Source organism: Ictidomys tridecemlineatus, chromosome 7 (assembly GCF_052094955.1).
Source record: "Ictidomys tridecemlineatus isolate mIctTri1 chromosome 7, mIctTri1.hap1, whole genome shotgun sequence".
Classification (NCBI taxonomy): domain Eukaryota; kingdom Metazoa; phylum Chordata; class Mammalia; order Rodentia; family Sciuridae; genus Ictidomys; species Ictidomys tridecemlineatus.
In genome coordinates, this window is record NC_135483.1 from 197,931,729 (window position 1) to 197,956,257 (window position 24,529).

The window sequence follows — 24,529 nt, forward strand, 5'->3', positions numbered from 1 at the left end:
ACCCACCCACCTACCCATCAACTCGTCCATCCATCCATCCACCCACCTACCTACCCATCAACACATCCAGCCAGCCATCTACCCACCTACCCATCAACACATCCATCTACACATCCACCCATCCCTCCACCTACCCATCAACACGTCATCCATCCACCTATCCACCCACCCACCTACCCATCAACACATCCATCCACCCATCCACCTACCCATCAACACATCCATCCAGCCACCCACCCCTACCCACCTACCCATCAACACGTCCATCCATCCATCCACCCACCTACCTACCCATCAACACATCCATCCAGCCATCTACCCACCTACCCATCAACACATCCATCTACACATCCACCCATCCCTCCACCTACCCATCAACACGTCATCCATCCACCTATCCACCCATCCACCTATCCACCCACCCACCTACCCATCAACACATCCATCCACCCATCCACCTACCCATCAACACATCCATCCAGCCACCCACCCCTACCCACCTACCCATCAACACATCCATCCATCCATCCACCCACCTACCTACCCATCAACACATCCATCCACACATCCACTCATCAACCCACCTACCCATCAAATATCCACTCAACCACCCATCCACCCATCCACCCACCCATTCACCCACCCACCTACCCATCAACACGTCATCCAGCCAGCCAGCCATCTACCCACCTACCCATCAACATGTCATCCAGCCAGCCATCCACCCACCCACCTACCCATCAACACATCCATCCATCCAGCCAGCCATCTACCCACCTACCCATCAAATATCCACTCAACCATCCATCCACACATCCACCCACCTACCCTACCCACATCCACCCTACCCACATCCACCCATATATCTGCATGTCACCCGCCTACCCATCAACACACACAGATGTGCACCCGCTATATCTATCCATGCAACCATACACACACATCCACACATGCACCCACCTGCCCGTCCACTCGCCCACCTATCCATCCATCTGCTCAGCCAGTCGTCCAGTTGTGCATCAGGGCATTCAGTCTGACCCCAGTGCAGGCAGACAACCGTCACCACTCACTGGCCATCCGTCCCCCCGAGGCTGACCTCATTGGGTTGAGGGGTGAGTGCAGGCTTCTCCAGGGCACAGGCCACCCTGACGGGCTCACTGTGGAGAGAATGGGAAGACAGGTAGACAACCCCGAGGGCTGCCACCGCGTGACGAGGACCAGCTGCTGGCACACAGTACAGCTGGGGGTTGGTGACTAAAGCAGCCAGGCTTATTGTCCCCCTTCCTTCCGAGTCTGATGTTCCGTGCTGGGGGACGCACTCTTTTGAGCCCACTTTACTGGAATCCCTCGGCCGTCCCTGCTCCTGGCAGCCACCACCCTGCCTCCTGCGGTGGCCTGGGAGGAGGAACGGGAGCCTGGGGAGGTCAAGGAGGGTCGCAGCCACCAGGCTGTGGCAGGCCCGGTGTCACCCAGGGTGTCTCACAGCAGGTGTGGGTGATGGGGAGCAGTGGCCTTGTGCGTAGGGGTGTCGTGACGGGCTGGGGAAGAGAGACAGACCAGGGAAGATGGGAGAGGCCAGGGCTAGGCAGGGCTAGCCAAAGAAGGGCAGGTCCAGAGGCCCTGGGGATGCAGTGGTGTTACCTGTGCCATGGGAGGAAAGAGGCCCACAGAGGCCAAGTGACCAAGGCCCTGTGTGGCCTCACTCCTCCGACACCACCCACCAGGCAGCACGGCCCAAATCACACACACCTGGGGGCTGCCCGACATATGCGGCCACCCATACAGAGACAGCTGAGCAGGGAGAGCGGGAAGGGGCAGGTCACCAGCCCCTGAGGGGCTCCAGGTGGACTAGAGTCAGAGAGCGTGCAGCTGGCAGCAGCACGGGGACGCTTCCCCTCCGCTCCCCACTCTCCTGGCTGCGTGGACTGAGTGGGGCTGGCTCCGTTCTGTTTGCCCCCGTAAACAGATCCTTTTAAGACTTTCACCAGGCACCTTCTTACTGTGTCCACTAATGAGGGTCTCAAAAGGGACAGACGGGCCCTGGCCCTGACTGGAATGAACGAGGGCTCCAGGGAGGGAGAGGGCCAAGCAGGGTGCATTCATTTCCAAAATCATCCCAGATACGAGGCCGTCCCTGCCACACTGCCAGCTCCTCGGGACTTGTTTCCTGGTGTCCCCTGCAGTGCTAGGCCAGCTCAGACCCACCACTTAGGGCCCAGTCCCCATGCAACTGCCTCATCTCAGATGTCGCCATCTCAAGGCCACCTGGACCTGTGCCAGCGACTGCCATGTGGGGTCCCACAGCCCCTCGAGCCAGGACCCAGAGACCACCTCCAGGGACCCCAGAGAGCGTGGCCTGACCCCGCGAGTATCGAGAAGGCTGCATGGGGAGAGAAGAGACGTGGGGCTGGGGTCATGGAGTCTCTGCGTTCACCATCCCGGAGGCTGCTGAGTCGGTCCAGGGTTTCACCGTCAATAGAATGATGTCCACAGGTTGAAGTGGTGTCCCGTCCTCCTCCTAGAGACCAGGAGCTGACACCAGGGCTCCGAGTCTCCCTCTAACCACCTGAAACTGGGCAGAAGGCCGCCACGTGGCAGCTCGTTGGCACAGTCTCAGATGTGCTCCCGGGCCAGCGTGAGTGACAGTGACCACATGGCCATTTCCCCGAGGAAGAGGCTGCTGCCGGGGACTCCCGGGGAGACCAGGAGAGGTTTAGGAAGCACGCCCTCCCTGAGGCTGCTCACACATCCCCGCGGGCACCCTCAACGAGCCTGGGGCACATCCTGCCCAACCCACCCTCACCTAACAGGGGCCTTCCTCCTGCCTCTGCCCGGCTCAAGGAGGACTGGGCCACACAGCACTGGCCTGGGGAGAGACCCCAGTGCCGACTCTACGGATGTTTCTTGGATGGTTTCTGCTGGACGGGGGGCTCAGCCCCAGGTTCCCTCCGGCACCTCTCCTGCGGAGATAAGGAGCCCACCTGCTCTCCGGGGCCTCGGATCCCATGTCCCCGGGCCTCTGACTGCAGTGGGGGCTTCGGGAGGCTTCTCCACTGCTGTGACGTTCCCTTGGGTGCGAGGCCACCAGGTGCGGGCCTCTTGTGGCTCACACCGAGGTTACCTCCTGCTCGTGGCTTTCAGTGTCATAAACAGTGACAGAAGAGAGCTGAGCTGGATGTCCTGCACATGGACAGCGTCTCCAGGCTTCCCTTCCCCAGTGGGCTTGGGCGAGGAGGGAATAAGTGCTTGTGGTGTGGACGGGCATTGCCGATTCCTTCCACTGTCCACGGGTTGCGGGTGGAGCAGCCTGTCCCCCTTGGCCTGGGGACAAACTTGGCCTCTCTGGGTCCAGCCGCCTACACTCCTCTCACCGTGAGTGAGATGGGCATCTGGGGTGCTCCAGGGGCCATTGGAGGCTCCTTTGTGTGCACTTGGGACCACAGTCTGCAGGGATTCGGGGTCATGAAGTTCTGGTCTGCACTGGGAGAGAGCAGGACTTAGGCAGATACGGGACAGGGGCACCCCAAGAGGACTGTCTGAGGGCAGTGCCAGGTGGGAGGGCCTGGGGCAGGGGAAGAGCTCTAGGCCGCCCTCCTCGGCAGCAGGGATGGAGGCAGGGGCTCTGCTGGCCTGTCCTGTGAGGAGGCCTAGCCCCAGCTCTCCAGCCCTCTCATGAGCATCCCTGTGTCCAGGCCCTGTCTCTAAAGGAAGCAGAGAGGAGCCTGCTGAAAGAGCAGCTGTCCAGGGCCACACGGGACCTGGAGCACGTGCAGCAGGAGGCCCAGGGCCAGCAGGCACGAGCCGAGGTGAGCCCACCACCCTGAGCCAGCAACCAGCCCCTGCCTGGCCGTGCACGGTCCAACCTGCGGCAGACACCAGCTCACCTTTCCTCCTGTCCCAGGAGCATGGCCGCTGCCCAGGGCTTCCTGGGCCAGGGAGGAGAGAGTCTGGTGGCAGGAAGCCAAGGCTGTGCTCTGGTCCCTGCCTGGGCAGGTCTGGGTGCTCCCAGCCCTCAGAACCAGCGGGGGCCCAGAGGGGAGGCCTGGCCAGGGAGGAGGGGGAGGGCTGCCCCAGGCCTGTGCCCGTCTGCAGCCACACAACCAGCCTCGCCTTGCTGTGCGGTGGGAAGGGCAGCTGCGACCCAGGGGCTGCAGAGGCTCACCCACTGGGGTCCCTGCCACCCACTGCCCCCGAGGCCACCCACCTGTGCTGCCTGCCTGGGAGGTGTGAGGTGGGGTGGGAGCAGGTGTGATGGGTGGCAGGCCTGGGGGAGGCGCTCGCTGGTTCTGACGTGGGGATGGGGACTCCTGGCTGACCACGGGACGCTGTGCTGCAGGAATCGTGTTCCAGGTAGGAGGTGGCCCCAGGGGCTGCCTGGCCCTGCCCTGACACCAAGACCAGACCCCATGTCACTCTGGGCAGGGCAGTCCAAGGCAGCCTGGACCCAGGAAAGCCTGGCCCCAGACCTCTGGCTCCCAGCCGCCACCTCGGCCGTGTCCCTTTCCTGAGGCAGGCTGAGAGGGTCCCGGGGCTGGAGGATGGGGCTGTGCCCTTCCCAGCTACTCTCTTAGCCCCCTGTGGGCAGGGACCAAGAAAGCGCGGAGACGGGGAGCGCCCGCCGTTCTCAGGGTAGCCTCCGGGAGCTGGCTCCTGGAGCATCTGTGTGGCTGGGTCTCCCCTGGACCCAGGGTGGACCTGCCGGCCAGTGAGCTCCTCGGGCGCTCCTTAGGGGCTCTTTTACCACCTCAGCTCCAAAGACAGGGGTCGAAACCCTCGGAGAGGAGGGGAGTGGAAACGCAGCCCAGGAACAGCTGGGGTGACGTGGTCAGGCGCCCCCAGAGCACAGGGGCCTGCAGGCTCTCAGCAGAACCTGTCCCCAAGCTCCCAAGGTGTCCTCCAGCCTCACTGAATAAGCAGTTCTGGGGCCGTGCCAGGGCACGAAGCCCATGTCCAGCTGTCCAAGGCGACGTGTCCGTCCAGGAGGCAGGGGGTAGAAGAGCCTGTGCCCTGGCCTGACTGGAATAAACGAGGCTCCTGCTGTGCTGCTGCCAGAGCCTGGCGAAGCCCACGGCAGGGCCCCAGGCAGCGGCCTGCAGGATGGGGGGCGCCCACCTGGCACCTGTGCCTCCCTGGAACCCCGGGTCCCCTCAGCTGCCCTCCTCTGCCCAGCTGCTGCTAGTAGGCCACAGAGACTGTAGCCTGGGGAAGAACCCCCTGTGAGACACTGTGGCCCAGGGTGGATGGGGAGAGTCCTGGACAGGAGAGCAGGTGTGGGACAGGAGGACAGTTTGGGCGAGGCTGGGTCCCAAGTGGTGCCAGAGCTGCCTAGGCAGGGTGGCATCCAAGGGCAGGCAAGACTGAGTGCTTCACACTGGCAGCTGGCAGAGACAGTGGGTGTCCCCCTCCACCTGCCATTGGTCAGTCCAGGAAGGAGGAGCAGCAGAGTGGCACTCGATTCCCAGGAGGAGCATCTCTAACGATGCTCTGGCCTCCTCAGCCCAGGCTGATGGGCTGGGTCCCCCGGGAGGGGAATGGGCACTGCCTCAGAGGGTGAGCCCTCCTCTCCTGGGTGACCTCAGTGAAGGCTGCGGGCCTCAGGCCCCGGGGGGTTCCTCTGCATCCTGGGCCTGTGTGGCCAGCAGGCCCTGCCAGGGCAGAGGTGACCCCAGCTCACTGCCAGCATCACTGAGGACAGAGCCTGTCCACAGGCCAGATGACCCTTCCCGATCCTCCCCCTGAGCCAAGGAGCCCAGCAGGGACATCCTAGGCAGGCCACCAGTCGGCTCTGGGGTCCTGGGCCCAGCGTCCCCTGCCGTGGTCTGGTGGCTCGGGAGCCCCAGAGGGGAAACAGAGGTGGGAGACGGGTTGGAGCCTCAGCCCCCCTCCCGGAGCCCCTCTCCGGGCCAGCACTCTGCCCTTCACCAACATGCTGGGCAGTCAGCAGGCGATGCCTGCCCGGCACCCCCAGCTGCCCCCCAGGGGACGCCCACCTCAGGCTGGCCTCCCTGATGGGTGGTGTGTCCCTGCTTCCCCAGGCCACCCTCAGCACCAGGACAGAGGAGCTACGGGCCCTTCAGGCCCAGTTTGAGGAGGCCATCTCCTCCCACCAGACACAGGCCGAAGCTCTGAGCCAGAGTCTCCGGGAGGTGGCAGCCGGGAGGAGCAGTGCCCAGCGAGAGGTGAGGGCAGCAGGAGCCGAGTGGGCGGGGCTGTGCTCAGCTCAGAGCTGCCCTGGGGGAGGGGAAGCTGGCCAAGATTCCAAACCTACAAGGATGAATTTGGCGTGCGGCGGCGGTGGACGTGACCGGAGAGGGCGTGCCCCAGGCTGGGCCCCAGGAGGACAGCCAGGGAGGGCCAACTCGCGGGAGGCTGGCCAGGACACAGGGTCCAGGTGTGGCGCCACACCCGGCCCAGCACTCTTATTCCACACAGCTCACACCCGGAGTCCAGGGGCACCTCCCTGTGCAGGGTCTGTGGTCTCTCTTGGGAGGCAGCCGCGACTGGGGGTGGACACGGGGAGGCTGGACTCAGCCTATGGGCTGTGGGTCTGGAGGCTGGGTCTGGAGGAGCCTGCAGTCGAGGGGCAGGAAGAGACAAGGGGCGAGTGGGGTTTTCAGGGATGGTCAGGGGCCTGGCGGGGTCCTGGTGTTGGCACAGAGACCCCAGTGGCCCAGCACCATGTGATCATGATGGGGTGGGGACAGGCAGGGGCAGAAGGAGCACAGAGAGGCCAACTGGGGCCCAGCAGGCCAGCAGATGGAGACGTGTCTCTGAGGAGATTTGACAGGACTTGGGGGTGCCTGCAAGAGGCAGGGCAGGGGACATGTGGCTGAGGGCTGGACGAGGGGCCAGCAAAGCCCAGAGGGGCCTGCGGGGGCAGGTGGCCTCATGGCTCCCTGGGCTGTGGGCCGAGCAGGGGGAGGGCTCAGCCCCCCCAGGCACGCCCCGCGTGAGCCCCCGAGAGGAAAGCGTGATTCACCAGACGGGCTATTTACACTGGCCCCAAAGAGAAGGGCCCCTTGCAGCGGTTTCCAAGTCAGGCTGGTCAGTGAGCACGGGAAGGAGGGTGAGCTTTCCAAGCTGGGCAGTGTGGGGAGGCTGGGGACACATCTGTTCTGGTGGATCCAGGGGGACAAAAGCGGTAGGGGCCTCACAAGGGGAAGGGGACCCCCACGAGGGAAGTGATGGCCCCAGAAACAGAGTGGGGACCCCAGAAAGGGTGTAGGAGTGACGGGGACTGAGGGGGTGCTCAGAGGAACAATCACAGAGAAGCAGGCGCCAGGTGAGCCCAGGGTTGCCATGGAAACCAGAGCCTGGAGGCTGGAGGACCTTCCGGGCCCTGCCCGAGGTTCACCCCACACACAGATGTGTGTCCATATCCCACGCTGCTTAAAAGCACGCAACCAAGTGATAAGTGCACACTGAACATGTGCACATGCACACCCAGGCTCTCACATGCATTCACACACTCACACATGCAAACACACTCCGGCACCACCCAACACACATGCATGCATAAAGATGAATGGCAAGCGGACACGTGTGCACATGCAAGCACATCCATCATGCCTGTGGACGGTGCATGCACACTCTCGGCCACATGTTTGCACACCAGAGCACATGTGTGCACACTCACTTGTGCATGCACACTGCACACTTGCCCCCGGGCCAGCCCACAGCTGCCCCTCCCCCGCTTTCCCTCCCTGCCTCCTCTGCAGCTGCCCCCCTGCAGAGGTTTCAGAAGAGGCTGTTTATACAATTTCTAGTGAAGAAATAATTATTATAATCACATTAAGCGATTTGGCTGTAAAGTTCCCGTAAAAGGGCTGCTCTTATGAGGCGGGTGGGCAGACACAGGGGGTAGAGGTGGGGGTGGGGGTTTGTTTTGCTTGTTTTCATCCCCTCCGCCCTGGGAAACGAAAACAGCTTCTTTATGATGGATGGGCCCTTTTCCTGGTCCTTGACCTCCTGGGCGGATTTCTGCTGAGCTCAGCGGAAAATGCTCGGCACAGTTGCTGCTCCCACATGTGGGGGTAGGAGGGGAGCTGAGGGGAGGCTCAGGCCCTTCCCAAAAACAGAACAACAAGAACAGCAGGCAGACCCCGGGCCAGGCGGCCAGGGGCCTGGACAATGTCCTGTGAAAACAGCCAGAAAAGAGGGTTTGCTTTGGGCACAGCAGCAGCTCGCCGAGTGTTTGTGGCTTCCCCCGCGGCTTGCCCCTGCCCACTTCCTCCACCGCCTCCTCCCCAGGGGCCCGCGAGAGCCAGGATGGAGCCTTCCCAGAGGCAGCTGGTCAGGGCCATGGCTCAGGCCTGGGAGGCAGGAGGCCAGGGGTCCAGGCTGGGCCCCAGCAAGCTCCACCCCAGAGCCTGAGTGCTGCAGGTGGGCCGCTCCTGCCCACTCTGAGCCTGCCCAGTTGACCTCCCCCAGACCCTTCCATCCTGGGAGCCCAGTACCTGGAGAAACCTGTCTTCCAGGCTGCTGACCCTCCCACTCCCATGCTGCAGCCTGGGGCCAACTCGGGTTATGTAACTACCCCACCCAGGCCTACCTGGAGGACCCTGTGGGTGAGGAGGCCACTGGTGCAGGGGGGACGTGTCCTGCTTCCAGTGTGATGTGGTCATACTCTGGGCCTTGGACAACCCTGGCAGGGAACGAGGACTCACTCCACCGTGGGGCAGCTCAGGTGTGCAGGACGACACGAGGCCAGGAGTGGGGTGGGGGCTGCGGTTCCTGCTGGCCCCAGAGCCCACCCACAGTGGCTTTCTTTCTGTGCCCCCTGCTCCCAGGCCTGAGACCTGCTCCTGTGGGCTGAGCTTTGTGCAGGGCTCCTGTAATGGGGACAGCTTCCAGTCCCAGCAGCTGGGCAGCCCAGCACCAGTGGCTTCCCAACTGCCAGAAAATTCTGAGGGCCCAGGCGCCCTTCTCCCTCCCCACTGCCTCCCCTGTGGACGGAGGAGGCAGAGCCAGGAGGCCGGGGTCGGTAGGCATGCCCATAACCATGCAGTGGCCAGTGCTGAGCCACTGGGTTGCTGACCCAGCTGCCCACTGCAGGGCAGGAGTGGCCCTGGCTGACACTCATTGCAGGGGAGGAGTGGGTGCAGGGGCAGCAAGTAGGAAGGGCAGACCCTGCCCAGCAGTGGTCAGTGTCCTGGAGTCCAGCACAGGGACAGGCCAGGATGGGGACCGGGCTTAGGGACTGGCCCTCCTAAGCTGCCCCTGGCCTCAGCAGTGGTAGACAGGTCCTGCCCCGTGGAGGGCGGGGCTGGTGTCTAGGCTCCCGGGCTGCGCAGACACCTGCACCTGCCAGACCAGTTTCACCTGTGTGGCCCACGGCTGTCCTGGACCACGGCCCCTCGGCCAGCCACCAGAGCCACATGCTTCCGTCAGGCTGAGAGGCTGCGGGCACAGCTGAAGGTGGCCCAGGAGGAGCTGGCCAGCCTGCGCCAGGAGCGACGGGGCTGGGAGGAGAGCCGAGAGGGTCTGCACAGGGAGGTCCTGGAGGCCCGCCGGGCGCTGCGTGAGGAGGCCCTCGAGAAGAGTGTGCTGCGGGCCGCCGTCCGCAGGGCCGCGCAGGAGGAGGCCAGGTGAGGGGTCTGGGCCAGACAGCAGGGAGAGGCGCCAACCCCTACCCCGTCTGAGGCCTGCCGGGGCCAGCCCAAGCAGCAGGGAAGGGGGGTGGACATGGTCCCCGCCTTCGAGGAGTTGCCTCGCAGCCCCTGAGACAGGCCAGCCTGGCCCGTGGGAGACTGGGGCCTGGCGGGCTGCAGGAAGGCCCCGAGGCACAGCAGGTTGGCGCCAAACATGAGGTCTCTAGTGGTGTGGTGAGGGCCAGGCTACAGAGAGGCTGAAGATGTGGACAGTGGACACTGGACCAGGCCCATGCTAGCAGGAACTCGGATCTGGATGAGGCTGGGTCTTGGAACAGGGCATAGGGTCTGCACCAGGGACCGTGTCTTACTTGGGGAGGCAGCCAGGCAGCCACAGGGCCCCCCCGAGGAGGTCAGCCTGGGGTGTCCAGCCAGCCTCTGGTGCTTGCTCAGTTTTAAGCGGTCCAAGGAGGAGCAGGAGCAGAAGCTGCTGGGGCTGGAGGAGGCCTGGGCAGCTGCTCATCAGGAGGCCAGGGTGCTGCGGGCCAGGCTGCAGGAGCTGGAGCAGGCCTGGGGGGACACCCGCCGGGAGCTGCAGGAGAGCCGCAGACAGGTAGGGGTCCCCACACTCCCCCAGGCTGCTCCCTCAGCCATCCTGGGAGGAGCTTCTTCCAGGGGCCACTGGAGCCACCTTCTAGTGACGCCCGCCCAGCTCAGACCCCTCGGCTCTCCGGTCCCCTGAGCTCTCCGGTCAGCGCCCCTCCCCCCAGCCCTCCTGGCCCAGCTCCACTGGTGGCTCTGCACCCAGAGAGGACTACCAGGTGTGTGTCTGCAGAGTGGCTGAGCGTGGTTCCCAGCACCTGGTCATGTGGGGCACCAAGGCCCCGCCCAGAGCTGGACTTAGGCTGAGGCTCCCAGAATATGGTCAGCTGCCATGAGGGAGGACACATGAGCAGAGGCAGGGAGGGGAGGCTGTGGGGCTCCTGCCCCCATCCCAGCGCTGCCACCCTCCCAGGTGAGAATGCTGGAAGGTGAGAATCGGAGGAAGAGCCAAGAGGTGAGTGAGCTGCAGGCCCGGGGTGCACAGGATGCCCAGCGTCAGCAGCAGAGCCAGCAGGAGGCACTGGGGCTACAGAGGCAGGCGACAGAGGCCGAGGCCACCCTCCAGCAGACCCGGAAGGAGGCAGGACCTGTGCTTTCCTTGGATAGGTCTGAGGAGAGGCCAGGAAGGAGCGCGAGCAGAAAGGCAGGAGGCACCAGATGGGGGCGGGAAGGAGGCCAGAGGACCCACTTCTAGGCCGACTCCCACCTGCACCTGTGGGAGTCCACAGCCCACACACTGGGTGACTGAGCGGCCCGGGGCCGGGGAGATGGATCTGAGGAAGGGCCCAACTACACACACCTCCCTGGACTTGCCCAGGAGCTGTGTTCTAGAAAAGGTGTGTTTGGCCCAGATGAAGGACAGAGTTCTGCCAGGAGGAGGCAGGGAGCTTGAAATAGGGACACCAGGAGCCGGAGGTGCTGAGCTCACGCTGTGCCCATGCACACCCCCCCGACCCCACACCTGCACACAGACCTTGCCCCAGGCCCACCTGCCAGCTCCGTGTGCTGAACCAGGGGCTGCACACAGCCAGGGCTCCCCACCCTCCCAGAGCCCCAGGGTCACTGACAACACAGGGCCCCTGGTTCAGAAAGCTGTGCATGCCACCCACAGTCGCCTTGAGCCTGGGCCCCAAGAACCCGGGGCTGACCTTCCACAGCCCAGTGACCCACAGGTGACCTCAGTCCACCTGTGAGTCATTGTGTCCACCCAGGAAGCAGGATGAGACCAGGCCTGCTTGCCACCCTGCACCTCGACTCAGAGGCCTGTCTGTGTCCCTCTCCACCCTGCAGCCTGCACACTCCTCACTCACACACCCTGTGCAGAGGGCACCTGTGTGTGCAGATGCTGGCCCAGGGCTGTGCCCCGACCAGCATGGTGGGTCCTAAAGGGAGCCCCCAGCAGGAGGGGTGCTGGGACCACTGCCCACAGCTTTCAGGTGGCTGCCGGCAGGACTCTCAGCTGAGGGACACTCTGTGGTCTTAAGGTGCCACCTGGCTCAGGTGACCCCACCTGCCAGCTGTGACCTGCGAGGGGGTTGAGGCCCAGAGGCCTGGGGCAGGGTCTCCCAGGGGCAGATAGGCCTGGGTCTCCTGGCTGGTCCCCCCACATCCCTCCTGCAGGTGCTGGGCCTGCAGCGGCAGCTGGCGGAGGCCCAGGCCTCAGGGAAGGCCCAGGCACAGCAGCTGGAAGGGCACCTGCAGGCGAGCCAGGAGACTGAGCAGGCCCTGCGGGCCGAGGTGCACCGCGCCACCAGGAGGCTGCGGCAGGCCAGCTCCCTGGCTGACAGTCTTCAAGCTCGCCTGGACAGTGCCCATGGCCGGGCCCATGACCTAGAGCAGGAGCTCGCCCAAGCCCAGGGTGCCAGGCGGGACACAGAGGCCCAGCTGGACGGGCTGCGCTCCACACTCCGCCGTGGCCTGGGGCTCCGGGGTCGGAGCCCCTCCACCTCCCCAGAACGACCTGGTTCTCCCATGAAAGGTGAGTGTCCTCCTGTCCAGCTCTGACTGTAACCTGGGCACCCCGCCCCTTCCCAGGCCTCACACAACCCACACATGAGGGGGCTGGACCAGTCCCAGCAATTAGGAGCCTGTGCCCACAACAGCCCCACCCCAGCGCCCCAGCAGGAGCTTCAGGGTGAAGGGGAGTGCCCACGTTTCTGTCACCAACCCTCCCCACGTCCTCTCCACTGTCACCGATGCAGGTTCCAACAGCTCCCAGGCTCCACCTGAGTGGCACAGAGCCAGCTCCCCCACCAGGGTCCATTCACCACCCCGGTGGCACCCACCTGCCCCTGGAGACTGCGACTCCAAGGTCATTGATGTGGCCTCTGTGCAGGACGCACTGGGGGACCTTCTCCAGAAACTTCAAGATGCCCAGCGGGAGCGGGTGAGGGGCAGCTGGGGTCCTCCCCACCCACAGGGGCACACCCCCTGGGGCCCTGGGACCAGGGAACCCAGCAACTCACCCAGATGACTCTCCGTCTGTGTGTCTGTCCTCAGACCCACTGAGACCCTGGCAGGGCAGCTGCAGAGGGCCCTGGCAGAGGCAGAGGAAGGTGACTGCTGCCCGCTGCCCACTGCCCCCTCCCCTGCCCCCTGGGAGTGGTCTGAGTGTCTAGACTGTCCTCTGTGATCCCACTGCCCTCCAGGCCTGACCCTCACATGGCCTAGGACCACACTGTCCCTCAGGGTGGGCCACAAAGCCCCCGGAGTTGGCCCACTGTGATGTCCCCTGAGGATAGGCATTTGCCATCCCATGCCATCCCTGAAGAACTGTCCCCGAGGTGGGGACAGGCCCAGCAGGACCCCTCCCCTGAGGACACCTATGCAGTGAATGTCCAGTTGTGCTCCTGGCCCTGGGACTCAGCAGAGCCTGCAGTCTGCCCCTTCCCAACTTGCCAGGTGGCAGGGTGGGCTCGGGACCCTGGTGGCTGTCCAGTGGGAGAGGCCGACAACAGTCCCAGGGCTGCCGGGCCCCAGCAGTCCTTCAGGACCACTGCCCACTGACACCAGACCAGGGCCAGGTCCCATTCCTCAGCCCTGGCTCCCTTCACACTGACCCACAGGCTGTGTCCAGCCCCTGCCAACTCCTACTCTGCCCAGCCCTCCCTCTGGCCACTCGGGGCCCTCCCAGGCCAGCAGGGCAGCTCATCCCACCACCAGGCCTGACCTTCCCTGCAGCCCACAGCCCACACTGTCCACTGCCCTGCCCGACTACAGCTGCCCACCTGACAACCCAGCCTGCTAGTGGACACCTCTGCCCTCCACTTGCCCCCCAGGCTGTCCTGCTGACCTTAGTTCCTCTGCCCAGGATGAGGCCCATGTCCAGGTGCAGAGCATGAGCAGCCGGCTGCACAGGGTGGAGAGCGAACTTGCCCAAGCGCAGAGCCACCTGGGGCAGCTGCAGAGGGCCTTGGCAGAGGCAGAGGAAGGTGACTGCTGCCCACTGCCCCCTCCCCTGCCCCCGCCCCCTGGGAGCGGTCTGAGAGCAGCTCCTGAGCCAGCCCTGGGCCTGGCCAGCGCCCGCTCCCTCACACAGGCCACCCCAGCCCGGGGGCAGTCCCGAGACTCTGAGGCTCTGCTGGTCAGGCCTAGCCCCTCTCCTGTGACTCCCACCCCAGGGTCTGGGCCCTGGCTGTGCCCACTACCTGGCCCTCTTCCCACACATGGGTCCCCCCTTGGACTCTGCCTCCTCTGGCCTCCTCAGAAGGCCCCCACCCAGCCCTTACAGGCTTCACACTCACTGCCCCCTGAAGCGTCGGCCAGGAGGGCAGCCTGGGCTCCCGGAGAGTCAGCCACAGGAGTGTTGGTGGGGGCAGGGAGGGGCCATGGCGGTGGGAGGACTCTGGAGCCTGAAGGAGAGGAAATGAGGGCCATCGGCAGGACCCTGTGCTCCATGGAGGAGCCAGTCACAGGTCCACCGAGCTTCGTCTGTAGCCTGTGAACTGGGGGGACAGTCCTGGGAGTGGTGATCCCCTGGCAGCCTGAAGGCCTTGGGAGTCCCCTGCCATCTGGCTCCCCAGGTCGGCACCGGGCAGAAGGTGCTCTGAGCAGCACCCTGGCAGCACGGGCCCTGCAGGAGGAGGCGCTCCGGAGGCTGGAGACCGAGCACCTGTCCAGCTTGCGGGCGGCCAGCCAGGAGAGGCGGCGGCTACAGGTAGGGCAGGCAGCAGGACAGGGAGGGAGGGAGGGGGCTATAGGAGCTGAGAGGGTCAGGCCAGAGGTCAGTGGCTGGACCAGAGTCCCTGTGGGAATGGGGCACAGGCACACTAGAGAGTCACTGGCCCTCAGACCCCAGGCTGGAGCTACCTCTGGAAGAGCTGTGGGAGCTGTCCCAGCCCCTGCTCCACAGAGGGTTCACAGCAGTCAGGGCCCCCTTCCCGCTGGCCACACGGGCAGGCCTGGGGAACCTGGCCAGCCATGGGGCTCCTCGGTCGTGTTCCGGCTGCTGCAGGACAGCCTTGACGTGCTGCTCAGACACAGAAGGGGTTTAGGATTCAGGTCCGCGTCCCACCACGCCAGGCCCCACGCTACGGTTGGGTCCAAGGTCCAGGATGGTAGGTGGCAGCAGTGGGGAGGTGCCTGGGAGCCGGGATCTGACAAGTGGGGCTGAGTCCGTCCTACGTGGATGGTGCTCACCTGGGTGCGCTCAGGCGCGGCGGATGCGAGGCTTCTTTTGGAAATGCACCTTCCGAACCATCTTTACACGATTGAAATACTGCAAACTCGCCCTGTTCCGGAATGTGCCGAGGCTAGGAGGGCTGTGCTGGGTTTTCCTGCTGATTCTTCCCCAGCGTCTCCTTCTATTTCTAAGGGACTCTAGCGGTGCATTCTGTGACATGCTGCTCAGAGCGTAGCTTCCCCTTACTGTCCTCCTGCAGGCAATGGCTGTGTCCGGCTTTCTTGTGCCCATGGCAGCCTCAGCCTCTCCCCACCTTGGCCTCTGCACTCCCACGGACTCATGGTCTGGCTCTGCGCTTAATCCGCTGTGGAGTCCCTCCCTCTTGTGGGAATGGGGCACAGGGCGTTTCCTCACCCAGGCTTCTGTGTGGTGACAGGTCCCCTGTGCTGGCTCGCTGCTCGCGTCCCTCCTCCTCCCTCTCTCTCTCCTCCCTCCTCCCTCTCCCTCTCCTCCCTCCTCCCTCTCCCTCCTCCTCCCTCCCCCTCCTCCTTCTCCCTCCTCCTCCCTCCCCCTCCTCCCTCTCCCTCCTCCTCCCTCCTCCCTCTCTCTCTCCTTCCTCTCCCCTCCCTCCTCCTCCCCCTCCTCCCTCCTCCCTCTCCCTCCTCCTCCCCCTCCTCCCTCCTCCCTCTCCCTCCTCCTCCCTCCCCACTCCTCCCTCTCCTTCCTCCTCCCCCTCTCTCCTTCCTCTCCCCCTCCCTCTCCTCCCTCTCCCTCTCCTCCCTCCTCCTCCTTCCTCTCCTCCTCCCTCTCCCTCTCCTCCTTCCTCCCTCTCCCTCTCCCTCTCCTTCCTCTCCCCTTCCTCCTCCTCCCTCCTCCTCCCTCTCCTCCCTCCTCCCTCTCCCTCTCCTTCCTCTCCCCTCCCTCCTCCTCCCTCCTCCTCCCTCCTCCCTCTCCCTCTCCTCCCTCCTCCCTCTCCCTCTCCTTCCTCTCCCCTCCCTCCTCCTCCCTCCTCCTCCCTCTCCCTCTCCTCCCTCCTCCCTCTCCCTCTCCTTCCTCTCCCCTCCCTCCTCCTCCCTCCTCCTCCCTCTCCTTCCTCCTCCCTCTCCCTCTCCTCCCTCCTCCCTCTCCCTCTCCTTCCTCTCCCCTCCCTCCTCCTCCCTCTCCTCCCTCCTCCTCCCTCTCCTCCCTCCTCCTCCTTCTCCTCCCTCCTCCTCCTTCTCCTCCCTCCTCCCTCTCCCTCTCCCTCCAGCGATGACCCACAGGCCTCCTTCTCTCTGTCTTGGTCACCTCTGGGGTCCAGGTGTCTGACGGGCTGAGAGCATTGTCTTCCAGTGTTAGTGTGACCTGCTGTGCTGCTATGCTCAGGGGTCCTGGCTGGGCCGGGACACTTCCCACGCCCCTCTCTGGCTGTGTCCTGGGGGCGGAAGGCTGTTGTTCCTAGGAGAACTTCCTCCAGAGCATCCCTCGGGAGGCCCTGTGCCCCCTGCCCGCCCCCCTCCGAGTGCAGAGTTCTGAACCCCACCCCCAGGGCTCTCTGCCCACTGCAGCCCACACTCCATGGAGTCACCCCCAACCGCTGAGCAGCTGCTCTCCCTGGGTCCACCATCAGGAGCTGGCCTGGCCCAGGGGCCCTCAGCAGGGCGTCCTGCAAGCTGAGGGGCTGAGTCTTGGGCTCACCTGACCTCTGGGCAGGGTCCCTAAACCCATCCGCGTGTTGGCAAAGTCTGGTTCCTTGAGGTTCTGGGACTCAGCTCCTGGGTGAGGGCTTCTGGGCCTCTCGTGGCCGTGTCACCAGCTGGTCCCCAGGTTGAGTCCCGGCACACTCGACACCCACTGTCCCTGTCCCTCATAAGCCCAGGCTCCACTCTCTCCCTGGCTAATTTGGCAGCAGACGGCAGCCTTACCTGCCCCAGGGGTCTGTGTCCAGGGACCTAATGTGACCTCAGCATCACACCAGGGCTCGCCCTGCCGCAGGGCCCTGGCTCCAGCGCAGCCCGGCAGCTGGGCCTCAGGCCTGGGGACACAGGTGGGCAGAGCTGCCCCCAGGACCAGGCTCAGGATTCGCCCTTTGCCTCCCACTGAGTGGGCCCAGGGGACGTGGCCTGTGGGTTCTGGACCTCCCTCTCCCGGGCCCTTTTCAGAGTGGGATCCAGAGGCCCATTTTTCTTTGAAACTTAAAAATGTCACCAACTGTTGGTCTCTTCTTTTCTTCCTGTGACTCTGCTGTCTGTGGTGGTCTGTTTCCAGTACGCCACTTCACAAGCCTCTCCTCCTCCGGGCTTCGTGCTGCGATTCTCAGCCTGAGACCAAGGCCTCCCGGTCCTCCTGGCTGGCCTGATGGCTGGACTCTAAGTGGCTGCCCAGTGTTTCCCTCAGGGGTCTCCCGCGGCCCCCTGAGAACCCCAGAGCCAGTTCTGACAACGACTCTCCCTCTTGGGTGCTACTTGTCCCTGGGGTGTCCTTAAGAAGGATCTGCTGAGTGCCAGATGAACTGGGGACGGACCTGCAGGGACGAGAATTGCCCTGTCCTGACGTCGGCCCAGAGGAAAGGCAAACAGGGTTCTAAGATCCGAGGCGTGGGGAGCAGTGCGGCCCACTGGAGCAGCCCCACCCCAGCCAGAGTGAGGGGGTCAGCTGGGAGCACCTCCCTCTCCATGCTCCTGGCCCCTCACCTGCTGCCCCCAGCCTCACCCTCCTGAGCCAGGCTCCAGGTCCTGGGGCTGCCCTTGGGGTCTCCTCAGCGGGAACAGAACCTGCTCTGGGCACTTGCTCTCTGCTCCACGTGGAATTCTCTCATTTTTCGTGACGTATGCCAACCACATTTGTAGATGGCACTTCCATGAATCTGGCAAGTAGCATGTTCACTTCTCGGGGACAGTAGTTCCAGTGCCCCCAGGACCCCCTGAAGCCCTGGTCTGCAGCTGGAAGGGGGTTTTCCCAGGGGTTGTGACCTGCTGAGATTGTGGTGGGCCTCAGAGAGGGAGCTCAGACCATCGACGAGTCACTGGGACCCCATGGTTTGACCGAGGCCCAGGCAGAGGGCCCGAGGGCTGCACTCCCTGCCCAGCACCCCCCTGAGGTCGCGTGGTTACTGGACTCTGGCAGAGCAGGCCTGGTGCCCTCCTGGCTCTGCCACACCCTGGGCAGCCGTCCTCTGGAGCAAGCCCTGCACTGACACAGCTTCTTTCACTTTCACGACTGGTCCCCACTCACCAGCCCCACCCCCTTTCACATGAACCCCTGTGTTTGTCAAGAGAAAGTTAATTAAAAACATATTTTTCTAATTAAATGGCAGGCTGTGCTGTGCACACAGTACGGCTCTTGTTGGAGAGAGACCTTCCCCGTTCCCAGGCTACCCTGGGAACCCAGCAGAACAACAGCACACAGCCAAGCCCACAGCGTGGGGACTTGCTGGGCCCAGCACCCGGCTGCCCACAGCTGGCCGGGCCTCTGATCAGGGGCAGGCCTGGAACCTGCCCAGCACTGCCCACACACACCCTGCTATGGCCCCGGGGAGAGGCCACAGCACTACCTGCAGGCTGCAGCCAGATCACAGCTCCTTGACTCCTGCCCAGCTCTCCTCCCTCCCTGGGCCCGAGCAGGCCACATCCAGCCCCAGCAGCCCTTCACGTCCCCTAGAGCCAGCCCTGCTCCTGAGGGACCTTGGCTCTGGTCCTGCACTGGTCCACCTGATCTCCTGTGGGGACCAGGGCTCAGGCATGCCTGCGTCACCTGGCACCTCGTGTGGCTCCCACCAGCTCCTCCTGCCCAGGTTGGGTGGTCTCTCTTCCTCTGACCCCCCCCCCAGGGCACGTGCTTCCTTGCTGCCCCCTCCCCTCCGCTCTGCCTTCACCCAGCATTTCCCTCTGCACGCCCTCTTTCCTGGATCCTCCTGACTCTCTGTGGGAGGACTGTGGCTGGTGTGTGACCGTAGGTTTTTTTAATATGAATACTTTCCCCTTTTGCCACTTTTCCAGGATTTTTGCTTTTCCTTCTGCCTTAACTCAGGGTTACTGAAAGGGACACGGTAGAAGCCTGGCTGGGTGGCTTCCCGCCCTCGGCAGTACGGTCTCCTCTCCTGTCCCGGCCTGCCCTTGTCCGTAAGCTGGCTGCTGGTCTGCCTTGGTCTGGGCTATTTGCTGTGGTTTATTTAGAGGGAATGGGGCCCACTGATTGCAGTTTATAGGGAAGAATAGATGTTGGAAATCTTCCAAGAAAGTTTTCAGGCAGAATCTCAGGGCTGGCCACGGCGAGTCCAGAGGACGGCTGCTGCAGAGCGGGCAAAGATGCAAACAGACAGGCAGAGGCCGGGGTGACCAGGACTCCCTGGACCCCCCTAGGCCACAGCATCCCACCGTGCCAGGTGAGGACTCCCCAGAGCAGCCCTGTTCTGTAGCTGGGCTGAGGGCAAAGCCAGGTGCTCACCCATGGTGGGAGCCTGGGGACACTTGCCTGGGCCACTGACAAGACCCTAGGACAGGTCTGGGTGTTGGTGGCCTCGCTTCCTCGTGTTGGTAAAGGACCTTCAAGGAGACCCCTGTCTCCTCTGCTGGCACTGAGACTGTCTCTAGCTTCATGAGCAAGGCCCTCTTAACAGCCTGTCAGGGGCATCTCCAGAGACCCCACCTCCCCAGTGCTCCTCCCATCTTTCTTGGTCCCTAGAAGAAACCTGGGAGGGGTATCATGCCGTGGAAGATTGGGGAGCAGCCTGTGCCCTGGCTGGCTCTTCCCTGCCAAGATCCCTGGGTGGGAGTAATAGAGCCCCGGGTCCTGGCACTTGGCTCTGGGGAGGTGTCGCGGCCATGCACATGGGCCACTGTGGAAGGTGGGCTTGGAGGCAGTGGACACAGAGGCCATCACGGGTGTCATATGAATGGTGAGGGTTTGGGCAGGTGGAAGGCAGAGGGGCTGGGAATGGAGCTTGGGGTTGGGAGTGGGTGCAGGGGAAGCAGGAAGGAGTCACAGGCCATCCTGGTTCCTCAGCTGCCTGGGGCCAGCGGCGTCCCTGCTGCCTGTGGGGTAGAGAGGGATGGGGGCTGCCCGTGGGCTTGGCAGGGCAAGAGCTGAGGCAGGACACTCCTCAGGGCAGGAAGGCAGAGCCAGGGGTGGGGTGGGGGCAGAGGCTCCGCCAGACAAGCTCCATCAGGCTGAGGAGCACTGCTCTGTCCTCCAAGGTCAGGGACACTTGAGCCAGGGAGATACTGAGATGAGTCTTCAGAGAGCACGCGGAGCCCAGATTCTGGCCCAGGCAGAGCCAACAGGGCCAGCTGGCCAGGCTTCCTCCAGGTTCCCTGGCCACACCAACCACCCACTCAGCAGGTGCCGTTGTCCTTGACCTGCTCCTGCTGTTCACGTTCCAGCCTTCAGACCTGCAGGGCACAGGGCAGATGCACTGGCACCCATTCCCTGGGGTGTCCCACCCCATGTTTCCAGGTGGGCCCTGTGTCTCCCTCCCTCCAGGAGCAAGTGACCACACTGCAGCAGGCCTTGGGGGGAAGCAGGAAGGGCCTGGAAGAGAAGGGGAGGCTGCTGGAGGCGCAGCTGGCTGGTCTGCAGAGCAGGTGCCAGGAGGGATCCCTGGAGCCGGTGCGACAGGTGAGGCCCAGCAGGGAGAGTAGGCCCTCACCAGGAGGCAGCAAACCCTCACCAGACTGCAGGCCGCACCAGGGAGGAGCCTGGGCTGGTGACCCAGATGGCATCTGATGCCCAGGTGACAGGTGGGGAATCCGAGTCTGGAGGGAGTTGGAGGGCTGCTTCTCTTGCTGCACAGTAAAGGGGTCAGCGATGGACGCACAGTTTGCGGGGAGGGGGGTGGGCATAAACTGAGGCCAAGCCCAGGGCCAGCGTCAAACAGAATGCCCACCTCTTAGAAGCCTGGGAGTCACGGTTCCCCGGCCCTGGCGTCAGTAGCCTCTTCCGCCCAGGTGCTCCGGAGGCGGCCGCGCGGGGAGCAGGCGGCACAGCGCACAGAGGTCGGGGAGCCGACCACAGCGCTGCGCACCGAGCGGGCCCGCCTGCAGGGGGAGCTCGCGGCGCTGCGCGCGCGCCGGGCGCAGGTACCTAGTGCCCACGTGGTGAGGGTGGCGAGGTGCGGGGTGCCGCCAGCCCTGGGAGGTCCGCGGAGACCGGGGCCGCCGTGAAGGGTGTTGGTCCCGCGGGCTTCTGTGTCTCATCTGCTGATGGGGACGGCACCAACTCAGGGAGTGGCCCCTCTGGGGGTGTCGCCCTTGCCCTGCCTTGGCTCTCTGGGGAGACACCAGGGGTCGTGGCAGTTCCCCTAGGCTGTGCCTCAGCTCTGCCCAAACCTTGACCAGCACACCACCCCCTCCGCTGTTGATGGGACCACAGAGACCAGGCAGAGCCAGCCCAGGTGGGCTTCATAAGCCTGGCTGCCGCCCAAGGGGACCACTGCCCTCCTCTGGGTCCCATCAGACAGGCCAGCCTGCACCATAAGACCAGGAGAGCTCAGGCGGACCAGGGGTGTGGCTGGTCACCACCCAGCTGACCTCCATCACACAGGCCTGATTAGACCGTCCTTGTCCCCACCATTTGTGCTGCTGAGGCACTGCAGAAGCAGGAGGGTCATGCCGTCCACCAGGCTGACCTGGCCAACGCATTGGGCCAGGGTGTAGGCCCGCGTGGGATGGACAGGGCCTGAAGAACAGGGAGTCCAGAGCAGGCTGCTAGGGGGGAGGCAGTGCAGGGGACGGGGAGGGGGGAGCACTTGTGGGACAGGACCCCAGACCCCTGAGGAAGCCAGGGCAGCCCTTCTCCACACAGCCCGCCCAGGGGCAGAGGCCAGTGGCCAGGACAGTCGGGGTAGCCCACACAGAGGGCCACCTGCCCTTCCATGAAGGAGGCACAGCAGTGAGGCCCAGTCGGGATCCTGCCGCTCTTGCCGATGGGAGGGCCCAGCCCAGGCTGTGGATCTGGGGAGTCTCCTCGGGTGCCGTGGGGTCAGGGTGGAGCTACGTCCAGCCAGGCTACGGCGGTGCCTGGGGGCAGCAAAGCCAGCTGTGGGCATTGTGCCGGCTGCGGGTCCCCAGGGCTGGGGTGGGGGAGGAAAGGAACAGCTAATGAGTTCCAGGAGGTCAGCTGAGAGGGCCCACAAACCCATAAAACCTTGACTGGCGTCTCAGGAGGGGAAACCCGGATGTGGCCATGTGTTTGTGTTGGACTTCACTTTTCTCTTCTCTTTACAACATGCTCTTCCAGGGCTGTTACTAGATTTTTAAAGAAACAGCTTTCTTTTTCCATCAGGGAGGGCTGTTTTCCAGTCCCGAGGAAAAGGAGGGCTGTTTGTACAGAGCTCTAGCTACTGCCCTCTGGCAGACCACCCCCCTATCCCAGGGTCCTTGAGAGACCCCCAGCTCCACCCCCAACTCTGCCCCACACTGAAGGGAGGGCCTGGGACCCCTGCCAGGGCTGGGTGGGCCCTCCATGCTGCTGGCCCCTGCCAGGCACGTGGGCCAGCAGGCAGTCCTGCAGGAGCAGTGGACTGTCCCCTCCACTCCTGCCCTGTACTGGCCCAGCAAGCGTTTGAGGTCCGGGCTTTGGGGAGCAACATCACGGGATCCCTTCCTTCATAGCAGTACCAGGAAGGTGTCCAGGGCTCTCTGCTGCTGCTGCCCTCCCACCCAGTGAGAGAATTTCTAGGCTCCACGGCTTCCATTACCGGAGCAGGGTGGCCCACCCACCTTCATATGGGAAATGGCTCCTGACCCTCAACCTGCAGGAGTTCCTCCTGCCCCACTCCCACGTGGGTGGCTAAGAGGCCTCTGCTGGGGCAGCTGCAGCCCAAGAGACGGCAGCCTGGGATGGGGATGCTGAGGTTTGTGCCCAGGTCCAGGGTGTACCTGCGTGGCCCTCCGGGTCAAGTGCCTACAGAGGCCATGGGTATATGAGGACCCCAGCTCAGGAGGCCTGGGTGAAGGAACCGGGACAGAGGTCCTAGGATGCCACCTTAGCAGAGGTCTCAATAGGGACTCAGCAGCAGGGGGACTGGGCCCTGTTCTCAGCTACTCTGGCTACAGATGTCAGTGGTGACAGAGGTGGGGAACAGTGCCCTGCCAGAGGTGTCTTCCTGCTCCCCCAAGGGAAAGTGGCCTGACCTCACACCCCCACCAGGAGGCCACTACACCCTACCACCAGCTCTGCACCCTCCCCCTGCAGACAGTGTGGGGGCCACTGAGGAGGGAGAGGGACATGGCGAGGCTGGGGGCTGAGAAGCAGAAGCTGCAGCAGTCCCTGCTCAGCCGGCACCAGGAGCTAGACTGGACCCTAAGGCAGAACCAGCAGCAGCAGGTGAGCTGCATCATTGGGGTCCTATGCACTGCAGCCTTGGGGTGAACCTGGGCTGGGCTCCGTGCCCGTCTCTTGCCTGGAGGCACTGGATGCGCCCGTGCTCGGGAAAGCTGCACATGATAGAGGCAGAGTCGAAACCCAGACCCCAGTGGGGCCACCTGGATCATACCGAGGTCCCAGACAGAGCTGGAGACAGAACCCAAGGCTCCAGGGGCCCCGCCAGTGTCCTTTCTAGGTCCCCTGCTCTCCTGAGGTATCAAAAGTCCCCTGGGGAAGGCTGCGACCAGTGTGGGCTCCTGGGAGCCAAGCCTGGCTTTACCCAGCGGGCAGGGCCCGGACCAGGACCCGATACCCCTGTGGACCTTGGGGCCCTGAGGACCTGCCACCTGGCCAAGAGGAAACTGGGCTGCCCTGAGGCCAGTGGTCAGGACCCCAGACTTGTGGGCTGAATGTGTGCTACACCAAGTCTGCTGGGGTCCTGGGCCAGGGCCAGCACCCTGCGCAGGACAGTGAGGCCCACCAAGGCCCAGTGGGCCTGAAGGAAGGGTGGGACCCCCATCAGGCCTTGTCTCTGGATTCGGGCAGCTCTCCAGCAGGCAGACGCAGCACCCCGTGTCCTCCCTGCAGGCCCAGGTGGCTGAACTGCAGCTGCAGGAGCCGGCTACGGAGGCAGAGAGGCTGCCTGGGGCCCAGCTCCCGGCCACAGAGGCCCTGGAATCCCGGGAAGAGACCCACCAGCAACAGGTGAAGCTGCTGGATGAGCAGGTGGGGCCCGGCCCAGCCTCCTGGAGAGTGGGAGGATGGGAGGAAAGCAGCTGGTAGCAGCACCCTGCAGGGGTGACCACATGGCCTCCACGTGAAGCCTCCACTGCACGGCTCTGTCCGTCCACCTTCTCAAGAGGCAGAGCTGTGGTTGACCCCACCCGTCCCTGAGAGGGGGACTGTGGATTCCAGGGAAGGTCATACCCTCTCTGGACCGCTGTCATCTGTCTACAAAGTGGAGTTGAGGATGGTTTCTGTCAGAGGTGACCCCAGACTTGCCAGTCCTGTGTCCAGGGCCAGGACTGGGCCTGCCATGCAGGTTGGGCAGAGGCAGCCCTGCACTGACCTTCAGGGTCAGCAGGAAGAACAGCAGAGCACCCATACTTGGTGGATGGGAGTGTGGCAGGTGCTCGTACACGCACCTGCATGGCACACCACACCCTCCTGTGCCTGTGCAGCACGCCTGTGGGCCAAACTGCCTGCTGCAGAGCCCAGAGCTGCCAGGAGCCGAGGGCCATGTGGTCAACCTCTCACTTTCCACAAGGACACTGAGAACCAGAGAGCAAATGACTGCCCAGGGCCATCCCCAAGTGAAGGGGGCTGACCAGCCATATTTGCTCACTTTATAAGAAAGCCCCTGCCCTATCAT

The 24,529-nt window shown here is 64.0% G+C and overlaps 1 protein-coding gene and 1 long non-coding RNA gene across 17 annotated transcripts in view; one reads left to right on the forward strand and one right to left on the reverse strand.

Annotated features, from left to right (window-relative positions):
* LOC144365699 (uncharacterized) overlaps positions 1 to 20,786 on the reverse strand; it is a 31,052-nt gene extending 10,266 nt beyond the window's left edge. The window contains exons 1-10 of one of the 13 annotated variants that reach the window (XR_013424496.1): positions 20,678 to 20,786; positions 20,462 to 20,576; positions 17,506 to 20,183; positions 17,006 to 17,317; positions 16,492 to 16,850; positions 16,102 to 16,228; positions 14,832 to 15,067; positions 13,486 to 14,661; positions 8,552 to 12,729; positions 981 to 8,135 (exon numbers count right to left, since the gene is read on the reverse strand). This is a non-coding gene — a long non-coding RNA (uncharacterized LOC144365699). Of the gene's footprint in view, positions 1 to 980; positions 8,136 to 8,551; positions 12,730 to 13,485; positions 14,662 to 14,831; positions 15,068 to 16,101; positions 16,229 to 16,491; positions 17,318 to 17,505; positions 20,184 to 20,461; positions 20,577 to 20,677 lie in introns of all 13 variants that reach the window. The other 12 variants (XR_013424498.1, XR_013424499.1, XR_013424497.1 and 9 more) reach the window with 12 other exon arrangements.
* Crocc2 (ciliary rootlet coiled-coil, rootletin family member 2) overlaps positions 1 to 24,529 on the forward strand; it is a 58,341-nt gene that overhangs the window by 31,857 nt on the left and 1,955 nt on the right. The window contains exons 20-31 of one of the 4 annotated variants that reach the window (XM_078018415.1): positions 3,693 to 3,806; positions 6,036 to 6,179; positions 9,391 to 9,587; positions 10,044 to 10,203; positions 11,814 to 12,171; positions 12,395 to 12,579; positions 13,504 to 13,624; positions 14,216 to 14,349; positions 20,275 to 20,409; positions 20,739 to 20,870; positions 22,987 to 23,118; positions 23,746 to 23,883. In XM_078018415.1, coding sequence (XP_077874541.1) covers positions 3,693 to 3,806; positions 6,036 to 6,179; positions 9,391 to 9,587; positions 10,044 to 10,203; positions 11,814 to 12,171; positions 12,395 to 12,579; positions 13,504 to 13,624; positions 14,216 to 14,349; positions 20,275 to 20,409; positions 20,739 to 20,870; positions 22,987 to 23,118; positions 23,746 to 23,883 — 1,950 coding nt within the window. Of the gene's footprint in view, positions 1 to 3,692; positions 3,807 to 6,035; positions 6,180 to 9,390; positions 9,588 to 10,043; positions 10,204 to 11,813; positions 12,172 to 12,394; positions 12,580 to 13,503; positions 13,625 to 14,215; positions 14,350 to 17,061; positions 18,104 to 20,274; positions 20,410 to 20,738; positions 20,871 to 22,986; positions 23,119 to 23,745; positions 23,884 to 24,529 lie in introns of those variants that run through there. The other 3 variants (XM_078018416.1, XM_078018417.1, XM_078018418.1) reach the window with 3 other exon arrangements.